Source organism: Saccostrea echinata, unplaced genomic scaffold (assembly GCF_033153115.1).
Source record: "Saccostrea echinata isolate AGI-Se365-2 ecotype Australia unplaced genomic scaffold, CSIRO_AGI_Sech_v1 ptg000025l, whole genome shotgun sequence".
Classification (NCBI taxonomy): Eukaryota; Metazoa; Mollusca; class Bivalvia; order Ostreida; family Ostreidae; genus Saccostrea; species Saccostrea echinata.
Window position 1 is genome coordinate 11,131,089 of NW_026889774.1, and position 21,412 is coordinate 11,152,500.

The 21,412-nt window shown below is 33.3% G+C and overlaps 2 protein-coding genes across 7 annotated transcripts in view; one reads left to right on the top strand and one right to left on the bottom strand.

Annotated features, from left to right (window-relative positions):
- LOC133191984 (uncharacterized) overlaps positions 1-7,869 on the top strand; it is a 40,941-nt gene extending 33,072 nt beyond the window's left edge. For 2 of the 5 annotated variants that reach the window (XM_061327785.1, XM_061327789.1), the window contains 8 exons: positions 30-170; positions 321-466; positions 1,175-1,345; positions 1,665-2,243; positions 2,536-2,694; positions 3,241-3,537; positions 5,127-5,150; positions 6,719-7,869. In XM_061327785.1, the coding sequence (XP_061183769.1) occupies positions 30-170; positions 321-466; positions 1,175-1,345; positions 1,665-2,243; positions 2,536-2,694; positions 3,241-3,537; positions 5,127-5,150; positions 6,719-7,264 (2,063 nt within the window). In that variant the 3' untranslated portion in view covers positions 7,265-7,869. The remainder of the gene's footprint in view (positions 1-29; positions 171-320; positions 467-1,174; positions 1,346-1,664; positions 2,244-2,535; positions 2,695-3,240; positions 3,538-5,126; positions 5,151-6,718) is intronic. The other 3 variants (XM_061327786.1, XM_061327787.1, XM_061327788.1) reach the window with 3 other exon arrangements.
- A 2,335-nt stretch (positions 7,870-10,204) lies between these two features.
- Positions 10,205-21,412, bottom strand: part of LOC133191985 (N-acetylneuraminate 9-O-acetyltransferase-like) — a 13,159-nt gene continuing 1,951 nt past the window's right edge. Inside the window, exons 4-22 of one of the 2 annotated variants that reach the window (XM_061327790.1) lie at positions 21,269-21,379; positions 21,017-21,068; positions 20,374-20,445; positions 20,055-20,145; positions 19,221-19,329; positions 18,916-19,040; positions 18,588-18,658; positions 18,208-18,337; positions 17,781-17,889; positions 16,503-16,592; positions 16,094-16,213; positions 15,246-15,299; positions 14,246-14,402; positions 13,843-13,922; positions 13,610-13,714; positions 13,277-13,417; positions 13,006-13,083; positions 12,264-12,356; positions 10,205-12,064 (exon numbers count right to left, since the gene is read on the bottom strand). In XM_061327790.1, the coding sequence (XP_061183774.1) occupies positions 11,807-12,064; positions 12,264-12,356; positions 13,006-13,083; positions 13,277-13,417; positions 13,610-13,714; positions 13,843-13,922; positions 14,246-14,402; positions 15,246-15,299; positions 16,094-16,213; positions 16,503-16,592; positions 17,781-17,889; positions 18,208-18,337; positions 18,588-18,658; positions 18,916-19,040; positions 19,221-19,329; positions 20,055-20,145; positions 20,374-20,445; positions 21,017-21,068; positions 21,269-21,379 (2,046 nt within the window). In that variant the 3' untranslated portion in view covers positions 10,205-11,806. The remainder of the gene's footprint in view (positions 12,065-12,263; positions 12,357-13,005; positions 13,084-13,276; positions 13,418-13,609; positions 13,715-13,842; positions 13,923-14,245; positions 14,403-15,245; positions 15,300-16,093; positions 16,214-16,502; positions 16,593-17,780; positions 17,890-18,207; positions 18,338-18,587; positions 18,659-18,915; positions 19,041-19,220; positions 19,330-20,054; positions 20,146-20,373; positions 20,446-21,016; positions 21,069-21,268; positions 21,380-21,412) is intronic. The other variant, XM_061327791.1, reaches the window with a different exon arrangement.

Sequence of the window (21,412 nt, forward strand, 5' to 3'; positions counted from 1 at the left end):
ATCTTTATTTACTTGTTATTGTTTTTCAGAGAAGTTTGGAAACAGGGATTACCTTTTAAATATAGAATATGCCACCCCTGAGGAGGATGCTGAATATTGGGTTGTTGCCAAGAATGTTGCTGGGGAAACGAAATCAACAGCTCAGCTGATTGTTCAGTCCAAGGAACTTGGTATTCACCAAAATATAGTCTTAGTAGTGTTTAAAACTAATGCTATTCATATCAAAGTTTATGGCTAAAAATAGTTTTATCCATATACTGGTATTTGTATGAAGCATATAAAGAGAATCTGAATTTTAATTTCATAATTTTTTTATGCAGACTCCTCTCCCAAGACAAAAGTGATCAGCTCTACACCAATCAAAAACAAGGATGACCAGCAGCTGTCCAACATGGGGAGGAAGTTGTTTATGACCCATGAGAAAGTGCAGGAGGAGAGTGAGAGTATGATGGAGTCGGCCAACAAGGTCAGTATAATTAGCACAGTGTTAATTAACTAACACAACAACTGTTTCTGTGGGTTAATATGTAATAGCCAGCTATTTCATTTGTAATCTAAATCAAATTAGATGTTAGATCCAGTCACATACTTACTACACTAGTGTAGAGTGGATATAACATCTAATTTTAATTAGATTGTTTCATTTATTCAATTAAATAATCCCATCTAGAGCAAAGGTCACTTGGATAAATACAGTTTAACTTTGATGCCTTGAACATCCATATCTTGAGAAAACCATGGATTTGTAAAAAAGAGTTGGAGTTCTCAAACACTTTTTCTTTATGTATTTTAACTTAAAAATCTGAAAACCTTTCAAAATATTTTTCATTCCTATCCAGTTCAAGATAATGAATGAATTTCTAGTTAGACATACACTCTATCATCTGCTACAGTTCGAATGTTATGAAACTTTTCTTTTGAAACTTCAATTACTTGTACATCAAACTACTGAAAAATGAAAATACAAATGTAAGGATAAAATTCTCATTGTACCGGTATATTTTTTTAAAAAATAGATATTAAAACATATTTAAATATTTCCAAGAAAAAAGTGACACTTGAATTCTGATGGGGCTTCACGTAAAACACCTTACTACTAGTTTGTGTCTTGTCTGACTTTCTCTCATTCTTGGGTGATGGGTGACTAATGCTTTGGGTACATTTGCACTAACAGCTGGCTGAAATGCACTCTTCACTGGATCAGTTTGATGCCATGCTCTCCTCATTTGAGGCTGAGATAGAAGTGTCCTCAACTCCTCACCCTTCTCCTCCCTCAGAGTTTGCAGATGAGGACCCCATGCTTAAACATGATCTCCGTAAGAGTGTGGAGAGTTATAACAGCATGGTAAGAGCTGACCACACAACATTCTGGGTAGTTACTGGGAGGATTTCTGTGATTGTTTGGTTTTGCATGTGTATGCACTTTCCAAATAGCCTGTTTTGCTAACTCCTTTCATTGAAAAAAATTTCTGATTTCTCTATAATTTTAAAGTAAAGTAAAGTTAAAGCTACTTATTAATAAGTTTAAAGTTACTATGTGGTAAATTTAATAATTTTTGGAAAGAAATATTTGAAAATACATAGTCCCTTAATTGATGCAAAAGCAAAAAACAAAAACAAAAAACTTTGCATTTTAACGCTAAACTAACACTTTCTTCATGCAGAAGGATGCAGCTTCAAATCTACGCAACACCACCTCGTCTGCTTTACAACTGTTGAAATCCACTGAAAATCTCATCCATTCCCAACCTGAGGAGGATCTGTTTACTACAAACTCTCCCAGGGAGAGAACCTCGTCTTCCAGTTCTCAAGAGGACCAGGAAAATAACAATCTAATGAAGTCCTCCGAGAGGCAAATGGACAATGTTACTCCAGTACCTCTAACAAAAGTCCCACCCCTAGATTTCTCTGAACACTCTGAAGTGACAGACAATAAACCCTTGACCTCAGAAACTGTGATAGAACCTGCCTCAAGAACACTTCAGGAATCTGTGAAAAGCAGTGATTTATCCAATGAGAATGAAGAGTTTGTGGAAAGGAGTAATTTATCCAATGAAAATGAAGAACCAATGGTGATCAATTTCGGTTCCAAGGAGGTTTCTGGGGAAATGTATGGAAGAGATTTTTATGTGCAGGGAGAGAAGAAAAATTCTCCCAGACACTGGGAGGTGAAGCTTCCACAGTACTCTCCTCGAGGAGGAAAAGTCATGACCCAGGAGAGTTTGGAGGCAGCAGAGGAGGAGGTGGGTATATATAGCTATAAAACTGAGGATTACCGGGGATGGGGGTTACATTTCACCCATGTAGGTCATTTACAACAACTGGGTTATCTTATCCTAGGGAAAAAAGACATTTAAAAGGTTTAATCATAGCATTAGGGTCTATTAAATTAGATATCATCTATGAATTCAGGAATGGTGCATATTGCAGTGTATTAAACTTTTTTTGAAGCTATATTTGAGAATCAAATTTGAATACACTTGTGGAAAATTGAAAAAAATGTAGCATGTTTTGTTGCTAATTTTTGTGCCACAGATATACATAACGTACAGTCACATCTGTAATCTGGAGGAACAAATTCACAACCTAGAGTATAGGTTAAGTCACACACCCCTGTCACAAAAGAGAAAGCTGCAAGACCTAGAAGATGAGGTGGCACTTGTTGTGGCACACACAAACCTCACTGAGCAACGTGTAAGACCTGCATGTTGTTGCTGAAATGCAGCCTTTAGTTTTTTATGCCCTTCTAGCTCAGCAAAATATATCTTCTCTCTAGGTTTTTTTGAGATGCTGTTTTTCTGTACTCTGAAATTTCTTAATGTGATCAAGTTTTTTTGTTGTACAGTTAGATGTGTTTGTGTAATACCTATCAGATTTATATTAAAGCTACTCTGCTTGTTTTGATCTGTACCCGATTCATCATTTTAATTTGTTTCTAGCATTTAAAAATCATGTATTCTCACAAAAACACAAAAAAATCCTATGCAACCTTAATGTATATATGACCTTTGATATTCTTAACATTTCATTATATTATTATTATTTTTACAAAAATGGATGCACAGTTTTACTGTACATGTGTAGATATATTGCAGCATTTTTACTTTCTCTCCATATGACCTACTGGCCAGTTACTGGCCATTTTTACTTTTTATTAGCATGTCACAAACCATATCTGTTTTTTTTTCTTTTTATTATTTTTTTGTATACACATTAATGACTGTTATTTATGTACATTAGGTCATCAGTGTCGAGCAGCAGTTGGATTTGAACAGCTGTCCGTCAATCACCACCGGACACACCACGGAGGGGAGCATCAGCAGCCTATCCCCGAGTCTCTCCATAGACTCTGGATTCTCCTCCATCCGAGAAAAACCCCAGCAGACACAGATGATTGGAGAAACCAGCGAAAGGGACATTCCGGAGAGTCGCACAGAGTTCAACGAAGAAATGGGAGCTATTGAGCTGCCCTCTGTGAACCGCTTAAAGTCACTGTTCAACGCCGGGAAGGGAGACGACTCCGCATCAGTGAAGCGGGTTAGCAGACATTAACTTTTAGCATGTTGCCAAGTTATAGCTAGTGAAAAAATGGTGGCGGTTGCTTATTGACTAACATTCACTTGAATGCTAACAAACATTGTGTAATCACATCTCATAAGATATTACATGTATTCACCTATTTTTCACATATTTTTCAATGTCATTTAAGAACTAGTGTGTGAAGTATATTGCATCACTTCAAATGTGTCTCACAAAAAAATGTGTTCACAAAATCTGCATGAACATCACAGCCACATGTTCACAGAGCTGATGTTCTTCAAGAAATAATAAGCTAAGCAGCAATTTTTTTTTTCTGAAAAAAAAAGAAGAGAACATTCTGTCTTACTGGTGCTAAAAAAGCTTGAAGTTGGAATCATATATTGGCTTAATTAATATCATTTATGCTACATTAAACTAGTTCATTGCAGTAAAATGGCTCATAAGATGGATGATCAGCAAAAAAATACTAGTAATCTTTTTAATTGTGATCAATGAGGGAAAAATTCTTACAATAAACGTAAATTTTCTGCATCCATCTTAATTAAGAGCTTATCATTTTCTAGGCTTAGATTAGAAATCTTGTCCCCTCCTCTTTTCCTTTACTACAACCTTTTAGCATATCCATTCCCCCCATGTACTAACTTAAACTTTGATCTAAAAAATAATTAATTAAATGAAAATTTGTAATTAACATTTTTTTTTTTAATTTGAGACATTTTATCCTATGGTGTTGGTTGTTACCTTCCATCCCATTCTTTGTATCCTGTTATTAATGAGCTTTTAGTTAAATTTACATTAAGGTGCCATTATATTCTTCATTAATTTTTATAATCAGTCAGAGTACAGTGTAGCCTCATTAGTCCGAATGCCAGTAATCCAGACCATCCAGATGAAATATTTGAGGAACAATTTATATTTATATCTACCAAGTATGTTTCATTAATCCAAACTCTTCATTAATTAATCTGGATGATTTGCTCGAGAACGCAGGCGTCGGGATTAACTAGGCGCGACTTCATATGGAAAATTATTTTATAGCTAGATTTCATATTTTTTATTAAAGTAAGTATTAGAATAATTATGACAGATTTGTCAATAAGAAATATTAACCCAATGAATCTCTTGATATGAATATGTTTAAAATGAATGTATGTAATTCTAGTCAAGAGTCATGGTGCTTTTTTTTTCAAACCATGGTGCATACAAGATAGTAGTAGAATTCCTATGTATTTTTATTGTTATAGATATAGGGTTGTTGCTTGTTAAAGTTTGTGGTATATAACTTATTCTTGTTACAAATTCTTCATTTCTTAATAAAAATTTCCAAAATGTCATTTATTTACTATTTGCTATATATATATTTATATTTTCTCCTGTGGGAGAAAAAAAAAATTATGATTACCAAAATTATTTCAAAAGAATTTATGTACATGGAACTTATATTTGACTTTTAACTTTCTATATAAAAGTTCCTCTGCAAAGAGCTATTTTTTGACAGAACATCCTTTGCTTATGTTTCATTGTATACCCAAGTGCAATTTAGTACACTTTGCATGCAAGCCTAACTTTTGATACGTAATTTACAGTTTGAAAATGTTCTAAGCTCAGGGGTGAGTAGCCATTACACAACAGATAGATGTGTGCTTTAAAACTTAACAACCTTTTGTATTGATTCTGTTAGAATTTCATGCTACATGGAAATTAGAGAAAAGATGAGATCTAAGAGATGGCCAAGCTTTTGGATTGGAATTTGGCACCATATCTTGAAATTTTAAAAATATTTGCAAATTTGTCACATGCATGAAAAATTACTTGATGTACAAAAAAGGTTCTTTTTTGTATTCTATGTATAAACACTCTTTATAATTATTTACAAAGTTTAGGGTAAAGATTTTATGTATATTGCAAGAATGAAAATTAAATGTTAAATGACAGTATACAATTTCTCTTTTCTACATATATGTGGCAGATTTGCAGTTTGAAGTGAAATGGGCATAGATTGAATAGAAATATTGATGCTTTTCAAAATTTAATTTGAAGATGGGCAAAAGTTTGGGTAATATTACTAATGAAGCAGTTGAATAAATTATGATCTTATGGGTTTAAAAAAATGAGGAGTGCTTATTAATTAGGTTTGCTGAAGAGAAAAATACAACTGTAGCATGGAATGACATAAATTTAGAACCAGATGGATTCAGTAGACTATTAGTGTTCTGTATCTCTATTTCATGCTAAATATTTCAGTTGACCATGCAGGCTTTTACTTTGAAGGACAAAAAAAAATTCTAGCTGTTTATTTGTAGTTTTCTAAAATCTGCTTATATCAGTTGGTGACTTTTATTTCTTAATGTAGGCATTAAAAACTTGTTACACACTATATACTGTTCCTTTCACAATATCACACATACCTTTCTGTTTTGTTTGTTTGTTTGAAATTGTTTCATTCCTCTTGATTATTTTTTTTTTCCAAACAAAAGGGTGGGGAGGTCACAATTTATAAGGTTGCAAATACTTTTAAAAATCAACTATAGTAGTGGCACATAAGATTATGGATTTGGTTCTTGGGTGTTTTTAACGCGTTAGAAATCAATCTGGTTCTAATTCCAGTAGATTTTGTTGAGAGTTTAACATAATTTAATTGAACTCATGCAAATCTGAAGAAACATCTCAAGAAACAGGTTGGTATAAACAAGTATTGAACAATTTCAGGTTTCATAACACAAATGTAATTATGTATATTTTATTTTATACATGTATACTTCTCTTAAGAAATACAGCTTGAAATATATTTAATAATTGTATATTCATTTATTATATATATTTAATTTATTTTCCTTTATTTTCATATGTTAATTTTCCTACATTTGATTATAATTAGAGTTCATATGTTTTCATTTTCTTTCATTTAAATTTTATTTTATTATGCTTTACAGTATCCTTACAATTTACATTAAGTTTGCAAAAATGATCTTTTCACCAAAAAATCACTCATTTATAATGAATTCATATACGTACATGTATTTTAAAATTGAACTTGCTAAAAAAAAAAAAAAAAAACTTATTTCATGACTTTTTAAACTTGTAACCAGTTAAAGCAAATACATGTAGTTCATGCATGTGTAATATTGGTTAAAGCATTTGTAATGAATCAGAAATAATATTCCTGGATGATTTTTAGGTACACAGTATCACTGGTCGCAGTGTTCCTAAAGAGAAGCTAGATAAATACCGAAACCTTTCATCCCCCTTAACTAAACCTGTACAATCACCAAAGCAACCCACCCCAGGAAAGAGCACTCTTACTGTGACCTTGACCTCCAAACATCCAGGGACGAAACAGCTGAATGCTGAACCTACTCAAATCTTTCCTGAAAAGAAAGGAGAATTTTTTCCCGATTCTTCCCAGCAGAAAACTCAAAATGTCACATCTACAAAGGCAGTACCTAGTACTAAAACCAAAGCTGCCCCACCAGCCCCTACTTCACAAATTAAACAGGCAGCAGTAACTCCTGCTTCAAGGACACAGACTGACTCTGGGTCAAGATCAAAAGCACCTTCCCAGAATGAACCTGGAGCTTCTTCAGCAGATGCTCAACCTAAAGGGAAAACGAGGATAAAGTCAGGATGTATAACTGCTAGAGCTTCTTTCTGGGAAAAACGAATTCATGGAGAAGAAACTAAAGAGGAAGATTATCCTGAAATGGTCGAGCATGTTGATGAATGACATATTTTTCAGTATAAATGTCAATTCAGGGAAAAAAAGGATCTATGATTTTCATAATTGATTTAAGTATGTGTAACACTCTCTGCTGGATGTGATATACTTATGGACTTATTTTCAGACTGGTAAACTGTGCAACATATTAACTGATATATAACTAATGAAGTCTGTAATTGAATTTCACAGATAAAATATATGCATAATCACTACTACATTAATTCTGATATTTTAATCTAGGATATATATATTTTTTCAAGGTTGTTTTTTTTTTTCACCTTTTCCATTTAATGTAGGGTTTTAAATGGAAATGTTCACAATAATCAACTGCCATAAGCTTTTGTATTTTTCTTCCATCATTCTGTAAAACCTTAATTTGAACTTTGGGTTTGTTATTTGTTATGTTGTTATTTATAACCACTGATATTTCCTCATGTCTTGATATTATACATTCCAATGAGTATCGTGTATACTAGCCTGTGATTGGTTCATATATTCTGACTATTTATCACATTGCTACATTAATATATACAGTGTATATTTCAATCAAACTATTTTCTAAAAATGAATACTTGTACAATAAGTGCAATATATACCATTAAAAAATGATATTTTTCAGAAAATGTTGTTTGTTTTTTTGTTTTTTTTTTGTTTTTTTTTTTTTTTTGTAAAAATTATTTACTATGATTATAGGAAAAGAATTCAGCAGGTTCAATAATGCAACAATGGGAAATTACTCTTGATATGTCTGGCATCCAAATTTTGATGCAAACCCTTGCCAAAATACTCATATCTTGAATGCAGAATTTGCATATATTTAAGTCCCTTTAAAAATGTAAAACTTAGAATTCAATTGTAACCTAAATCATACTCACTGGATACCTTTGCTGAAAGCATTCCCAAGGTAGAAAGCTATTAAAGCCAGAGATCAATATCATTGATATCAATTCTGTATCCCCCTCAATGTGTCCTACTGACCAAATATCAAATCCATATCCCCTCTACTTGACCTACTGACCAGATGTCAAACACATATCCCTCTCCATGTGACCTACTGACCAGATTATCTATTCCAAACCTACTGACAAGATATTAAATCCATATATCCCTCCATATGAACTACTGGCCAGTTAGTGAATCCATGTATCTCCACATGAACCAGATATCAAATCCACATCACCCTCCACTTGACTTACTGATCAGATATCAATGCCATCCATCTCCTCCTTCATATGACCTACTTAATAGATAGCCCTTATCTCCCTTCCAAGTGACATACTTATCAGATATCAATTTTATATTCCCCTCCATGTGACCTACTGACCAGATATCAATTCCATATCCCCTCCATGTGACTTACTACTTAGATAGCCCTTACCTCCCCTCCAAGGGACCTACTAAATCAAATATCAATTCCATACTCCCTTCCATGTGACCAACTGACCAGATATCAATTTCATTTCCCCCTCCATGTGACCTACTGACCAGATATCAATTTCATTTCCCCCTCCATGTGACCTACTGACCAGATATCAATTCCATAACCCATCCTGACCTATTGACCAAATATCAATTCCCTATCCTCCCATGACCTACTGACCAGATAGAAAGTCCATATCCCACTCCACATGATGCACTGACCACACACCAAATTATCTTTCTCCATGAGACTTGCTGACTAGATATCAATCCCACATCCCCCTCCATATGACTAACTGACCAGAGATCAATCCCACTTCCCCCTCTATATGACTTACTGACCAGATATCAATCCCACATTCCCTTCCATATGACTTACAAATCAGATATCAAATCCATATCTCCCCTCCATGTGATGAACTGACCAGATATTAAGTCCATATTCCCCCTGCACGACCTGACCAGATATCGATTGCATCCCTTTCCATGTGACCTACTGACCAGATATCAATTCCATATCTTCCTCATGTGATGTAGTGATCAGATAGCAAATCCATATCCCCCTCAACGACCTGATGAACAGATATCTATTCCGTATACTGTTTTCCATGACTTGATAAAGAGTCTCGTTACTGACTTCACAACAGCAGCTATAAGACAATGTAAACAATGGCTACAGAACAGTTTCCTTTTGCTTACCAAAAATGAAAGTTGTTGTAAAATCAGAGATAAATTATGTAAGCATTTGGAGACAATGAGGAAATATATGGGGTCCCTAGAAAAATGCATACTGGGCTTGAAGTAAGCCTTTTTTTTTCTTTTTTTTTTGCAAGGTCTACACGAAATTCTTAATATACTGAATCATTACACTTTATATGAGTATTTCATTTTTATTTCAAAACTTTACCTATGACACATTAAGATAGTTGGAATAATGTTCAAAATAATGCCTCAAAATAATGTTAGTCATACATTTCTATAATTTCTTACTTCAAAATAAAGTTTCATACATACGCCTGTACTTGTATTTAATTTGAGGGCAGTGAAAATTAGGATATTTGATAAATTGATTTACAAAATTCAATTCATAAAGAGATACAATCATATATATGTACAGTATAACCAAACAATAAGTCTCTACCAAAAACAGAAAACAAAAAAGATGAAACTTTCACAGAAGAAAGAAGTGTTAAGATTGAGAACAAAGCAATGGTTCAAGTACTAATTAACAAGTTTTGTGAAACTGTTAACAGTTTTCATAGACTACCACAAACATACAAATACATATAAACTGTACTGGTATATCCTTTAAGATATCAGATTTGGTTGAACTTCACACACAAAACTATAGTTAATGTTTCACAATTTATATACACAAGACTAGTTACATGTACATTCCAAGCATACTTCAAAAAGTGTTATATCAGTGAACACTTAACAGTATTTTTGGTTTTGACTCAGAAAATGCTTACAGTACCCTCGTTAATATAATACATGTAATTATAATTGAGCACACAAATATTTAATGAATAGAAAATTATAATACTAGCCTATAAACAATTCAATGGTTAACATTCATATTAATGTACATCATCATGTATAAATGAAAAATAAATAGAATATAAAAAGCACTTTTGTTGTAACATTTATTACAAAATACATTTCATAAATAAATAAAACAAAAATATTACAACAAATGACTTCAATAGCATACACACAATACATTCATATTAATGCAAAGATCAATCTAATTCAAGCAACTTGCATCTCACCTTTAAGAACAAAATTTTATATTTACATTTCCAACTGCTTTCTCTGTGATGAAAGTTAAGTGTGTTGATTTCTCAATGTTTACAACTGAATGTTTATTTCGCCAAGTGAAAGGTCAAGTGCCTAAAATCATGTCAATTTTCCGCGGCTGTCATAATTTTCTGCGGCTGTCATTGTGTCTGATGTCAGTAGGTGGGGACTATGGAAATTAACATGGATTGCCTCAGGTATTTCATATCTATTAGACAGCATTTTTAAATTTATCTTTTTATTTCAAACATAAATATGTAAAACAAGAGGAGAAAATGTGATGGACCAGATCGGGATTTGAACCTGGGTCCCCTGAATCTTCAATCAGGTGCTCTACCAACTTGGCTATCTGGCCAGCGACGACCGAACCCATCTGACCACCATATTCCTCCCTCCATATAGGTCTTCCCCTCTGAAGACACCAACCCAGGCTCTTCCCTGGCAGATCTTTTGCCTGTCACTTACGGGGCAAGGTACGGCACCAAATGTAACAAAGGAGGAGAAAATGCTACGGACCAGACCAGGACTTAAACCCGGCCCCCTGAATCTCCACTCAGGTGCTCTACCAACCTAGCTATCTGGCCAGCGGTGATCGAACCTGTCTGACCGCCATAAATGTAAATATAAGGAATCATTGTCTAGTTTGTCAGACATGTACTAGGACATTAAAGACAGTTAGACACATGGGATAATTTATGCATAACATAGTCCTTGAACTTTTAACTTCAAAAACAATAAGTTTTTCTTAAAGTTATGCATGTAAGTAGTTAAATATAAAATTTCATTGCAAAAGCTAAAGCGCAAGAGTTGTCAAATCCGGACACCACTGATTCCGTAGAAATTGGCCGGATTCTACAACATTTCGGATTACACAACATATCAAACAATTAAATTAAATTTAACATCATAATAAGCAAGATTTTCGATAACAGAACTTCTGGATTAGACAAGTTTTACTGAATATCATCTTGAAACTAAAGTGTACCATTTTATACCATATATGAATTTCTGACCTTAACCTTTCACCTTTTAGGCCTCAAAATCAGTTGGGGTCTTTCTTTTGGAGGAAGTCATCACCTTAAGTTTCATTACAAAAGCTCAAAGAGGACTAAAGATATAATCATTATCTATAACCTCTTTATGAAAAAAAAAATGAGTGTCTGAGATTGATCTTAGATCCAAATTCATAGGGATTTTCTTTTAGTCATAGTTACGACATGAAAATACATTGCAAAAGCTAAAGGACAATGACAGAATGACAGACGGACAGATCCAAATTCTAAAATATCTCCTGCAATCAAAGAAAGTAGTGGACAAAAAATACATTTCCTAAAACGGAAGAACACCTTTTGTAACAGACAATGGAAGCATAATCATAAAGAAAATAATAGCGTTTCTTAACAATGCCTTCCCTTCCTTTGGCACTAAATAATTTGTTAAGGTCCCAGTTATTTTAGAAATTTCATGGCTAGCACAGATAAAAATAAAAGACGTCACTATCACATTCAACACGGGATATGAAGGCATCAAGACTAAAACTCCGTAGGTGTCTGCTGCCAGCCATATATGGTACTGAGCTATAAACAGCTGAAACATAAAAGAATACACAAACATTAGATGATTCACAGCCATGATAAAACAGTTGCCTGACAATGCATTCATTGAACTGAAAGCACTATGCATACTTCATTTTAAACACAATGGACAATAATTGATGCAAATTACAACTTTTCAGCCTCCAATAAAAGAAGAGCTTAAGCCAGGTAAATATTTCCAGAGAACTTACCTCTAAGGATATTTTACCAAACCAGGCAAAGAATGAGCTATATCTGGTCCGCACCCATCCTAGTACATTCCTGACTATCACGTAGGAGAATAACTGTAAACATTAATGGAGATTGCATGATATATGATTACAAGTTACATTCATTTAAAATAATTCAAACTCTCTTTTTGCATCAAGGGCCAGTAAACCTTAACAATCACCTGAACCTGGGGACATCAAATCATATGAATATCTAATTGGTAGAGATATAGATTCTTGTAACAATTTAACATACAGTGTCTCTCACTTATCCAGGAAAGCACTAGTAACTCTGTACCCATGGGATACATTAAGTTTTGTTTGTTTGTTTTTTTTTTTATAAAAGTTTGGTCATCAATGTAAACAATTTATCTATTTATCTGCTTGATACTTAGGGGTGAAAAAGAAGAATTTGAAAGGTGCATGTACCGGTAATATTCAATCCATTGAATCCAATTACCCTGTACACTGTCCCACAGGCCTAAATCTGGATCCAGGGGACAGTAAATTCACAATTAGGACTGAGGGCTTCTTGTTCACAATCACCAACCAAAAAAGGTTCGTTTTTCCATAAATAAAGATTTTTGTATTTTTTTTACCCGAAACATCACCCTAATCTCTAGCTTGAAAAAAACCTGGGAAAGCTTTTAGAAAAAAAACTTTAACTTTATTTAACATATATTGATGAGGCCATCTTTTACAGAGAATACATCTGAGTACTTACAGGTAGAGCTACTAGGTAGGAGTGAGTATCATTACACTCTGTCTTGTTCTTACACAGGAATGAAAAAATGGCATAGCTCTGAAACAAAGGAGAGACAATCTAAAAGTATTATACTGTTCATGGATTGTATGTAAATAAATAACAAACTAGAAATCTTCATTTTTTACAGTACAACTGTACTAACTTTCAAGATTTATTAGTGAGAAAAAAATTAAAGTGTCAACAACCACAGTTTGAAATACTACATTTTCTAACTGCTAAAATAACTGACCCCTAGTCCTATGAAGCCCAGGAAAGTGAGACATAGGGATACGCCTGTAGAGAAGAGAGAGTTAGTGTGGTTGTCTGATATCACTCCTTTCTTCAGTAACAGATGGTAGCCAAATGCAAACACCATCCCATAAACTACGCTCTGAAAATATAAAATGCATAGATCAGTACAAATACTTTCCGTAAATGTATGACAAAAACAGTTGTCATTTGTTTCCTTTGAGAATGTTCAACTGTTGGATAGTGTAGGATAAGTAGCAGTATAAAGCTAAATATCGTAGAAATACATGTACAAAAAAATAAAATTAATTTATTTAAGTCTAGGGATACATACATATCTATCTAATGTCCATCTAAACCTCCACTCATGTAGAGAATCGTCTGAACGAACAAACAGGGCTTTAATTGGCCTCATCAAAAATACTTTCTCAAATAAAACCTGGAAAAAAAGAGATTTCACAATGTAAAACAAAGCTCTTTAAACATCATGGCTTGACTAGTTGTTTAATTTGAAATAAATCTAACTTTTTAATACTCTAATAGATAAAAAAATCTAATTTGACCTACCTCTGACATAAAGAAGAGGGTTATCACAGTGGTCAGGATAATTAATTTAATTATCATATACAGGTAATGTAAGTTGCTTGCTACAAAAAAAAAGATTAATAGCAAATACCAAATTTATCAAAGATAGTATTCTTTATTTGAATGAGAATTTGGAGCTTAATTCAGTTGAACTTTGGTATCTTGAACATCGGTATCTCCAATACCATGGATAAATCGAAGTGAGCTGGGAAGTCCAAACAACTTTTTCTTTATGTATTCTACACTCAATGACTCCAAGTTTTTTTTCTCTGTCCCACTGAGTCAAAGATAACAAGGGTTGACAGAACTTCTATTGATTTATCTTTCTGAGAAAAATAAAGTTTTAGGAGTCTCGAGTAGGTTTTTAAAATATGAAATGGCTTACAATCACTAGAAGCTGCTGAAATTCTTGGCCATATTGCCATGGTTAAGTAAACTACTGTAAACCAGAAGGAAACCAGCGGTACAAAGTAATAGAACTGGTAAGGTCGGTTCATCACAAAACACAGCACCACAACCAGAAAATTCAACCGGAACATCACCTACAAAAAAGTACAATGCTTTGTTACAAATATGTCTAATTAAAAAAAAAAATCATAATTCTACTAGCATGGGAAAAATAAAATTATTTAAATTTATAATAACTAAAATAATGTAAATCAACTTCTATTCACGGCAACTTAGGTGATTTGTTAGTTTGAAATCTATCACGAGGGAGGAAGTATTTTACATAAGTACACAATGAAATAAATAGTTTGTGGCAAAATATTTGCAAATACACGTATAGCAAAGTCACTTAACTTGGGATATTTCTCACATGCGAATAAAAGTTTGTTTACAGTAGACATTCCTACATCATCAAAATGGTATGGAAAAGAGGTGAAATCAGTCAGAATTATCTCTTAGTTCTATCCATATTTAACCCTTAAACCCATAAGGAGTGTTACTGTTTTAAAATGTAATATGTGCAGTTGTTGGGTAAAGAGATGAAAAGAACTATTTCATAAATTTCAGGTCAGTAGTTCTCCTGCTAAAATAAATGATATTCATTTAGTATATTTTCTTCTAAAATAGTTTCTATATCTACACTTATTTCAATGAGGATGATGAAAAGGAGAACTCTCTGATACACATCTATGTATCTTTTAGACTTAGTAATATATTAGTAATCAACAATGATACTTAAAAATCAATTTTGATAAACTGAGTTAAAAAAAAATAGATCAGCAAGATTTCAAAACCTTCTACTTTATTACCATGCACACACATGAACACACACAAAAAGAAAGACAGACAAGGTCACATACAAATTACATAGAAGGCCTAATAGACAATCATCTCAAACATATGAGTAACTCAGAACCATGCAGTTATTTTCCACTTACTTCAACATAATATCTGAAGTCATACCAGCCACAACATCGTACATAACAACTATGCTGAAATTGACATACACCGACACATTATAAAAAGCTGTGATACAATTTACTGCAGTCATTACTTTTTTTTTTTAACCATTTTATCATGATAATTCAAATTATAATACAGATATGCTGCTGCTTACAAATATTTGTTGAGCAAAAGCAAATCAGAACAGATGTTATTAACAATTTGATTGGCTTTTTATATATGTCTGCACTTAACATGCCTTAATAAAAAATTTGAACTGGTAGGATTTCATGGAGCTAGGACTATTTTGAATTAAAGATAATAACCGCATGCAATTCCTCATTCTACTAGTTGAACAACATGCTTACAAATCTACGAAAAATAAATGTAGCTTAGGTGTAATGCTATTGTATATCACTTAATAATAATAAGTAAATACATGTAATTTATTAACTGTTTATTGAATGCTTATGGATAATCTTGTCAAATTACATACATCCATTACACAGAAACTTTTATAAAAACTAGATTTTTAAGCGAAAGATGTAAAAGAGAATTTTTATACAGAGCATTGAATTTGTACCTTATTATTCTCAAAATTTCATGATAAATTCTTTTCTCACTAAAGCCTCAAATTTGAAATATTTCAATTTAATTCATAAATTTATATTTAACCTGTTATTTCACTGCATCTGTTGATGGTGCAAATTTGTTACACTATAAAACTGCAACAAGAAATACATGAAAGACTCTACATCATAGCTAACTTCAACACAATCCCTAATGTCCCCTCCTAGCCAGTGACCTATAACCTTTTAACTGGCAGTGACCTTTGACCCCTTACCTGGCAGTATCTTTGGAAACTATAGTCCGCTTTGTTCCAGAAATAAGAGAAATGTCCATAACCTGTCAGAAACAGGTAAGCAGACACCAGCACTCGAATGTGCATGTAGATGGGTAAAACCTGTAAAATGGAGATATGTTTTACAATCATTCAAAGTTAATTACCACAGTTTAATTTTGGAAAAATTTGTGTCTGTGAAATAAAATGCCTTTAGTGTTGACAAAGGATAATTTGTCAATCACATGTACATGTATTTATGACATAACAAAATATGGCAACATGGATTTGTGAAGTTCAAAGGTTATGTTAAGGTCAAAGAAGTCCACAGACAAACATGTACTTATTTGTAAAAAAATACACATCCATTAACAACCCCTCCCCCTCCCCAATCTATGAATTTAACCTGTACCTTGCTGGCTCCAGTTAAATGGTAAATCATTATCATTAGCTGCATCCATCCTTTCCATTCATCTGTCTGATCTCGGTGTAAAACTTTAGTCTGAAAAATTGGCATATTTGTAATATACATTTTTACAACAGTCAACTATAAATTTATAATACATGTACTTCATTTGTAATTAACAAACTTTGGTATCTTGAACTGTTAAATATCATGGATACATGTATATGTTTGTCACAGTGAGTTGGAAGTTACAATCACTCTTTCTTTATGCCTTTTAACCTAAATATCTTGAATTCTGGGTTTGAGTTCAAGATAAAGAGTTTTGACTGTATGCAAATATAGTAAAGTTGATGCAAGTGCTAAATAGAGTCTCTGAACAAGGTTGCAAATGCACAACTTAAAATTAGAAGCCACTCTCAGGACTGTTGGTTATATCAGCTCTCCACTGTTTATTTCTACTGTAGAACCCAATCATGATTAATGGCATACATCCTTAAAGGCTTCATCATGCAAGATTGATCAAATAAGGATAAGGCCAAATAAAAAAATATGTGTGGTTCCGGTTACCCGACCTTCCCTATTTTATACCCCCGACCCTAAACTTTTTTTTGGCAATTTTCATATTTTTTGTGGAATTTTCCCCGATTTCCATTAATGGCTCCAGTTTAAGTTTTAGTTTCAGCAATGACAGCCTCCTTGCAAAACATAGTGCAAATGTTTAATAGTGTTAAATCCAAAGCAAGCTAGCATGTAGGTGTCCCCTACCAATATTGACTAGTATATTATCACACCTCATCTAAATACCATTTGCAAAGCAGTGATAGGTATTATTTAGAAAAAATTAAGAAAATCATTTTGTTAAAAAAAAAAATAAAAAATAAAAAAAAATTTCCCTACCTACCTACCCTAATTTTTTTGGAAGTGTAACTGGAACCACACATATTTTTTTGTTTGGCCTAATCATAATTACTAGGAAATTATGTTGCTAAAAGAATTTCAGCTGCTGACCCTACTGGAAAATATACATACATGCACATGTATATGTCAACTAAATTCTTTAAAACTCTGAAATATAAACAGAGTTCCAGTGTTAAGTTTCCATAAGGAAACAAATCCTCTGAAACCCCTGAGACTGAAAGAGTCCTGGGGGCAGTACACAAAAGCAGTTTATACTGCAAATATACATGATATGGTCAATTACATTTATATGAAAAAGAATTTGTTTTTTTACATAACATTCTGAGTGGTCAGTTTGCACACATACAACTGTATTAAATAACTTACCTGGTCTGTGTTCTCAGTGAAAAAGAAGCCCAAGATCATTAGGTACGCAAATGGCAAGAGGAAATTGACATGGGTGTAATACTTGTTCTCCTTCATGAAGAAGTTAGTCCTAGAAAATAACAGTTATGTATTATACATAGGGCTGATCTAATTTGTAAACTGGAGACACTGTATTATTAGTGTATAATTAAGATGTGTATTTTGCACACAAATCGTCATACTTTTGTTCTGAAAATATTTGGATCAATACATGTACATGTGTACTTCCATTATATCCAGTGTATAAATATCACACAGTAAATGCATAAGTGAAAGCAATTCTCCTATTCCCTTTTGACAAGTATCATTTACGGAGAGTAAAGGATGAGAAAAATAGAGTAAAGTAGGAGAAAAGTCAAATAGTTACAATTAATTCCAAGGATTTTACCTGTCACAGAGAAATGTGTAAGTCATGATCAGTCCAAGCTTGGCCAAACAAACCATAATCTCATACACAGTGTCCGGCCAGGTTTTCTCCGATGGTGTAACGTATGACCTGCCATTCCGAATACCACTATCTGCAAAAGAAGTGTAAACTTACCTTTTATATCATCATTCTAAACAAAAAATCTTCAAGCTCATGACTTTAAACCTCTCAAGCACAAACTTTTCAAAAAGCTTAATATTAAACATTAAATTCATTAACAAAATTGCATTTCATCATCAAAGAGCTCTGCAAATCAAAGTTTTATATCCCAGTGTATCAAGCGATCACAGTTTTTTAAGCTGACAAATCTGAGTGTATTATACTTGTAGATGAATGGTTACCTGCTCTGGCTTTACTGCCATTACGTCGGATCCTCCTTCTGTACAAGAACATGGCTATTGCTGACAGAAGACTGTAAAATTCATCACAAATACATGACATCTACAATCTTTATTTATTTTTAGATCTTTACAGGCTGTGGAAATACTGATCTATTACAGTAAACTCATTCTTATATAACAAATTTACAAAACATGAAAAGACTTATGTAGCGGAATCCTTAGCTATCAGATAGAGAGACTGATGTGTATATCTGGATCCTAACTAACTCCTCCCCCTCCCTCCCCCACCCCCTTTCCCTTTTGTATAACACAGGGAAGTCTGACTCACCACACAAGGAAGAAGGCAGCTGTGATAATCTGTATAGAAGTCACAGAATCTGGTACCCGACAACATGTACCATCCTTGTGGTTCATGTGATCATTACAGTACATGTTCATCAACATCTGGATATCCTGTAAACAGATCATGTTCTACTGCTGTAACAAATCTTGTACTTACATGTACATCATGTTCATACAGGATGATTTATAATTGTTTTTTTACATACTTACACATAAAATTGTCCCCAAAAATTCTACAATTTTATGCAACTGCATTTATATCCTATCTGCATTAATAAATAGAGTACTCACAAGTTCCAGAGCACTTTTAGATATATGAAGGCCATCCAGGAGTGAGTTGTCATGTATTCCCTGGGCTACCAATCTGGAGGAGCTCCACAACTTGGCCTCACTCCCTCCACTGAAATTTACAAGAGAGAGAGCAAATTGAGAGCACGAATGGAGAAGAGTGAATGATTGAACCATGAACAAAATGGCAAATGGATGTGGTGTGCAAATGATGAAAGTTGAATGCTGGATATGTGCAAAGAACCAAACACCAATTTATTCCTTGCATCCTTAAGAAACTCAGATTTTAATTTATATTTATGTTCATAATCTTTTAAATCACTCAAATGACAATAATTAAAACAACTCAGCAGTCACTTGCAATGCATGGAAAATTTGTCTTTATCTTCACTTGAGTGAATGCTGGGCAAACCATAAACAAGGGGTGAAGAAACACCCAGAAAATGGTGAGGGAACAGATACATAGGATTGAGCAAACAGTACACATGAATGGGGAACAGTGCTGACAGACCAAAATACAAGCCAATAGAGAGCTTGAATGGTAGCAAATAATAAACCAAATGAGAGTTAACAGTGAGTGTACGGTGTGTGTCCCTGAAAATTGAATCATCATTTATTGAGGGATACAATCTTTGGATGTTATGTAAATGTTCACTGTCTATTAATTTGAAAGACAGTGCATCAAGGAAGTTAAGAAATTAGTTACATTACGGCTACTGGATTTTATTGAAAGTACAGAAGGAATTAGATTTTTTTAAGAATTTCTCCTGTATCTGATCATCTGATAACTATGATTGTTATAACTTCATGAGAATTAGACTTAGTGTATTTCCTTACAGTATATCAATGGCCACTTTGTTGTAGGCGTCCACCTGTTGATTGGTGATCACTGATCTGTTCAGGTAGAGCTTGGATTCATCTACAGGATCTGTCAAAATCAAACAACTGGATTAGATAGTGACTTTACAGATAAACTGCTAATTTTTTTTTACAGCGTTTAGCTACTGGTGAGTGAATGAATCCCTCCCCCCTCCCCCAAAAACAAAAACAGCAAAAAATTAACAGCTAATGTATGCCTGCTACTCAGTCATATAATTTTGAAGCTGACTTTTTAAAATGTTTAATCATCTCTCATTAAAAATTAAAGTTTCTTTACCTTGCAACATCCAAATAATTTGAGTGCTGTCTTTCAACTTCAAGATGTAAGGTAGAATCATGGTCAGATTCACTGAAACAAATATAGTATAATACATGTGCTAAAATATTTCAATAACAGAATGGTGAAGTAAATCAGACACCAATATGTGTCCAGATGATCACCAGTGTCTTGAACTTTGCTTTCTTGCTGTGGAAGTACATTTTTCCATGTGGTATTATACTGTATTAATTTATGCTATGTAAAAGGCCACAAATTTTCTGCGGAATTTTGTCACTGCTTACTTAAAATGCATTTTTTTTATCTGCATAATTTTCTACCAGCAGATTGAACAGAAATTGTGATTCTGCAAAATTATGACCTTGTGGAATAAAGTACATTTACAGTATTTACTCTGTGCTATGGTGCATCTCAAACTGCTGAAGTATTGTGCCATGAGTCAAACTTTTTTTAAAATTAATTTACACAAAATATTTTAGAATAGTTTCACTGCAGTCAGATTTCTGCTTACACTAATAAAATGAAGTCTGACTTTACATTGATCCCTGAAGCAAATGCGAAGAAGATCAACTATCATTCTAATCCTTTCCTGTGAAAATACATGTACGTATCCCTAATTCCCAACTTGAAAATAAACTCTTACATTCAAAGTTCTTCACAGCCTCTTCTGAAGCATTGAACTGCTTAATGCTCCACTGGAATAGACAACAGAATGTTAATTCTTTTTGACTCATGAAGGCTCACAAGAAATCACAAAATAAATTTAAATTCTTACGATGAATAACCTTAACTTGATGACATCACTAAGAATAAATACTTTGCTTTAGATGTTGTCCCAATAAGAACAATCATTTTTTTAATATATATTTTAGAGAGTGTATGTATAATAACTCACAGTCCCACTGCCTGTGATCAGAAGATTTGGCCTGGAACTTTTCTCTGCCATCAACCAGTTCTTATACACATCATACATGGATGAGTTCACCATAGGGTGCCACAAAAAGTCCTAAAAATAGATTTTCAATTTTTCCCAACTTGA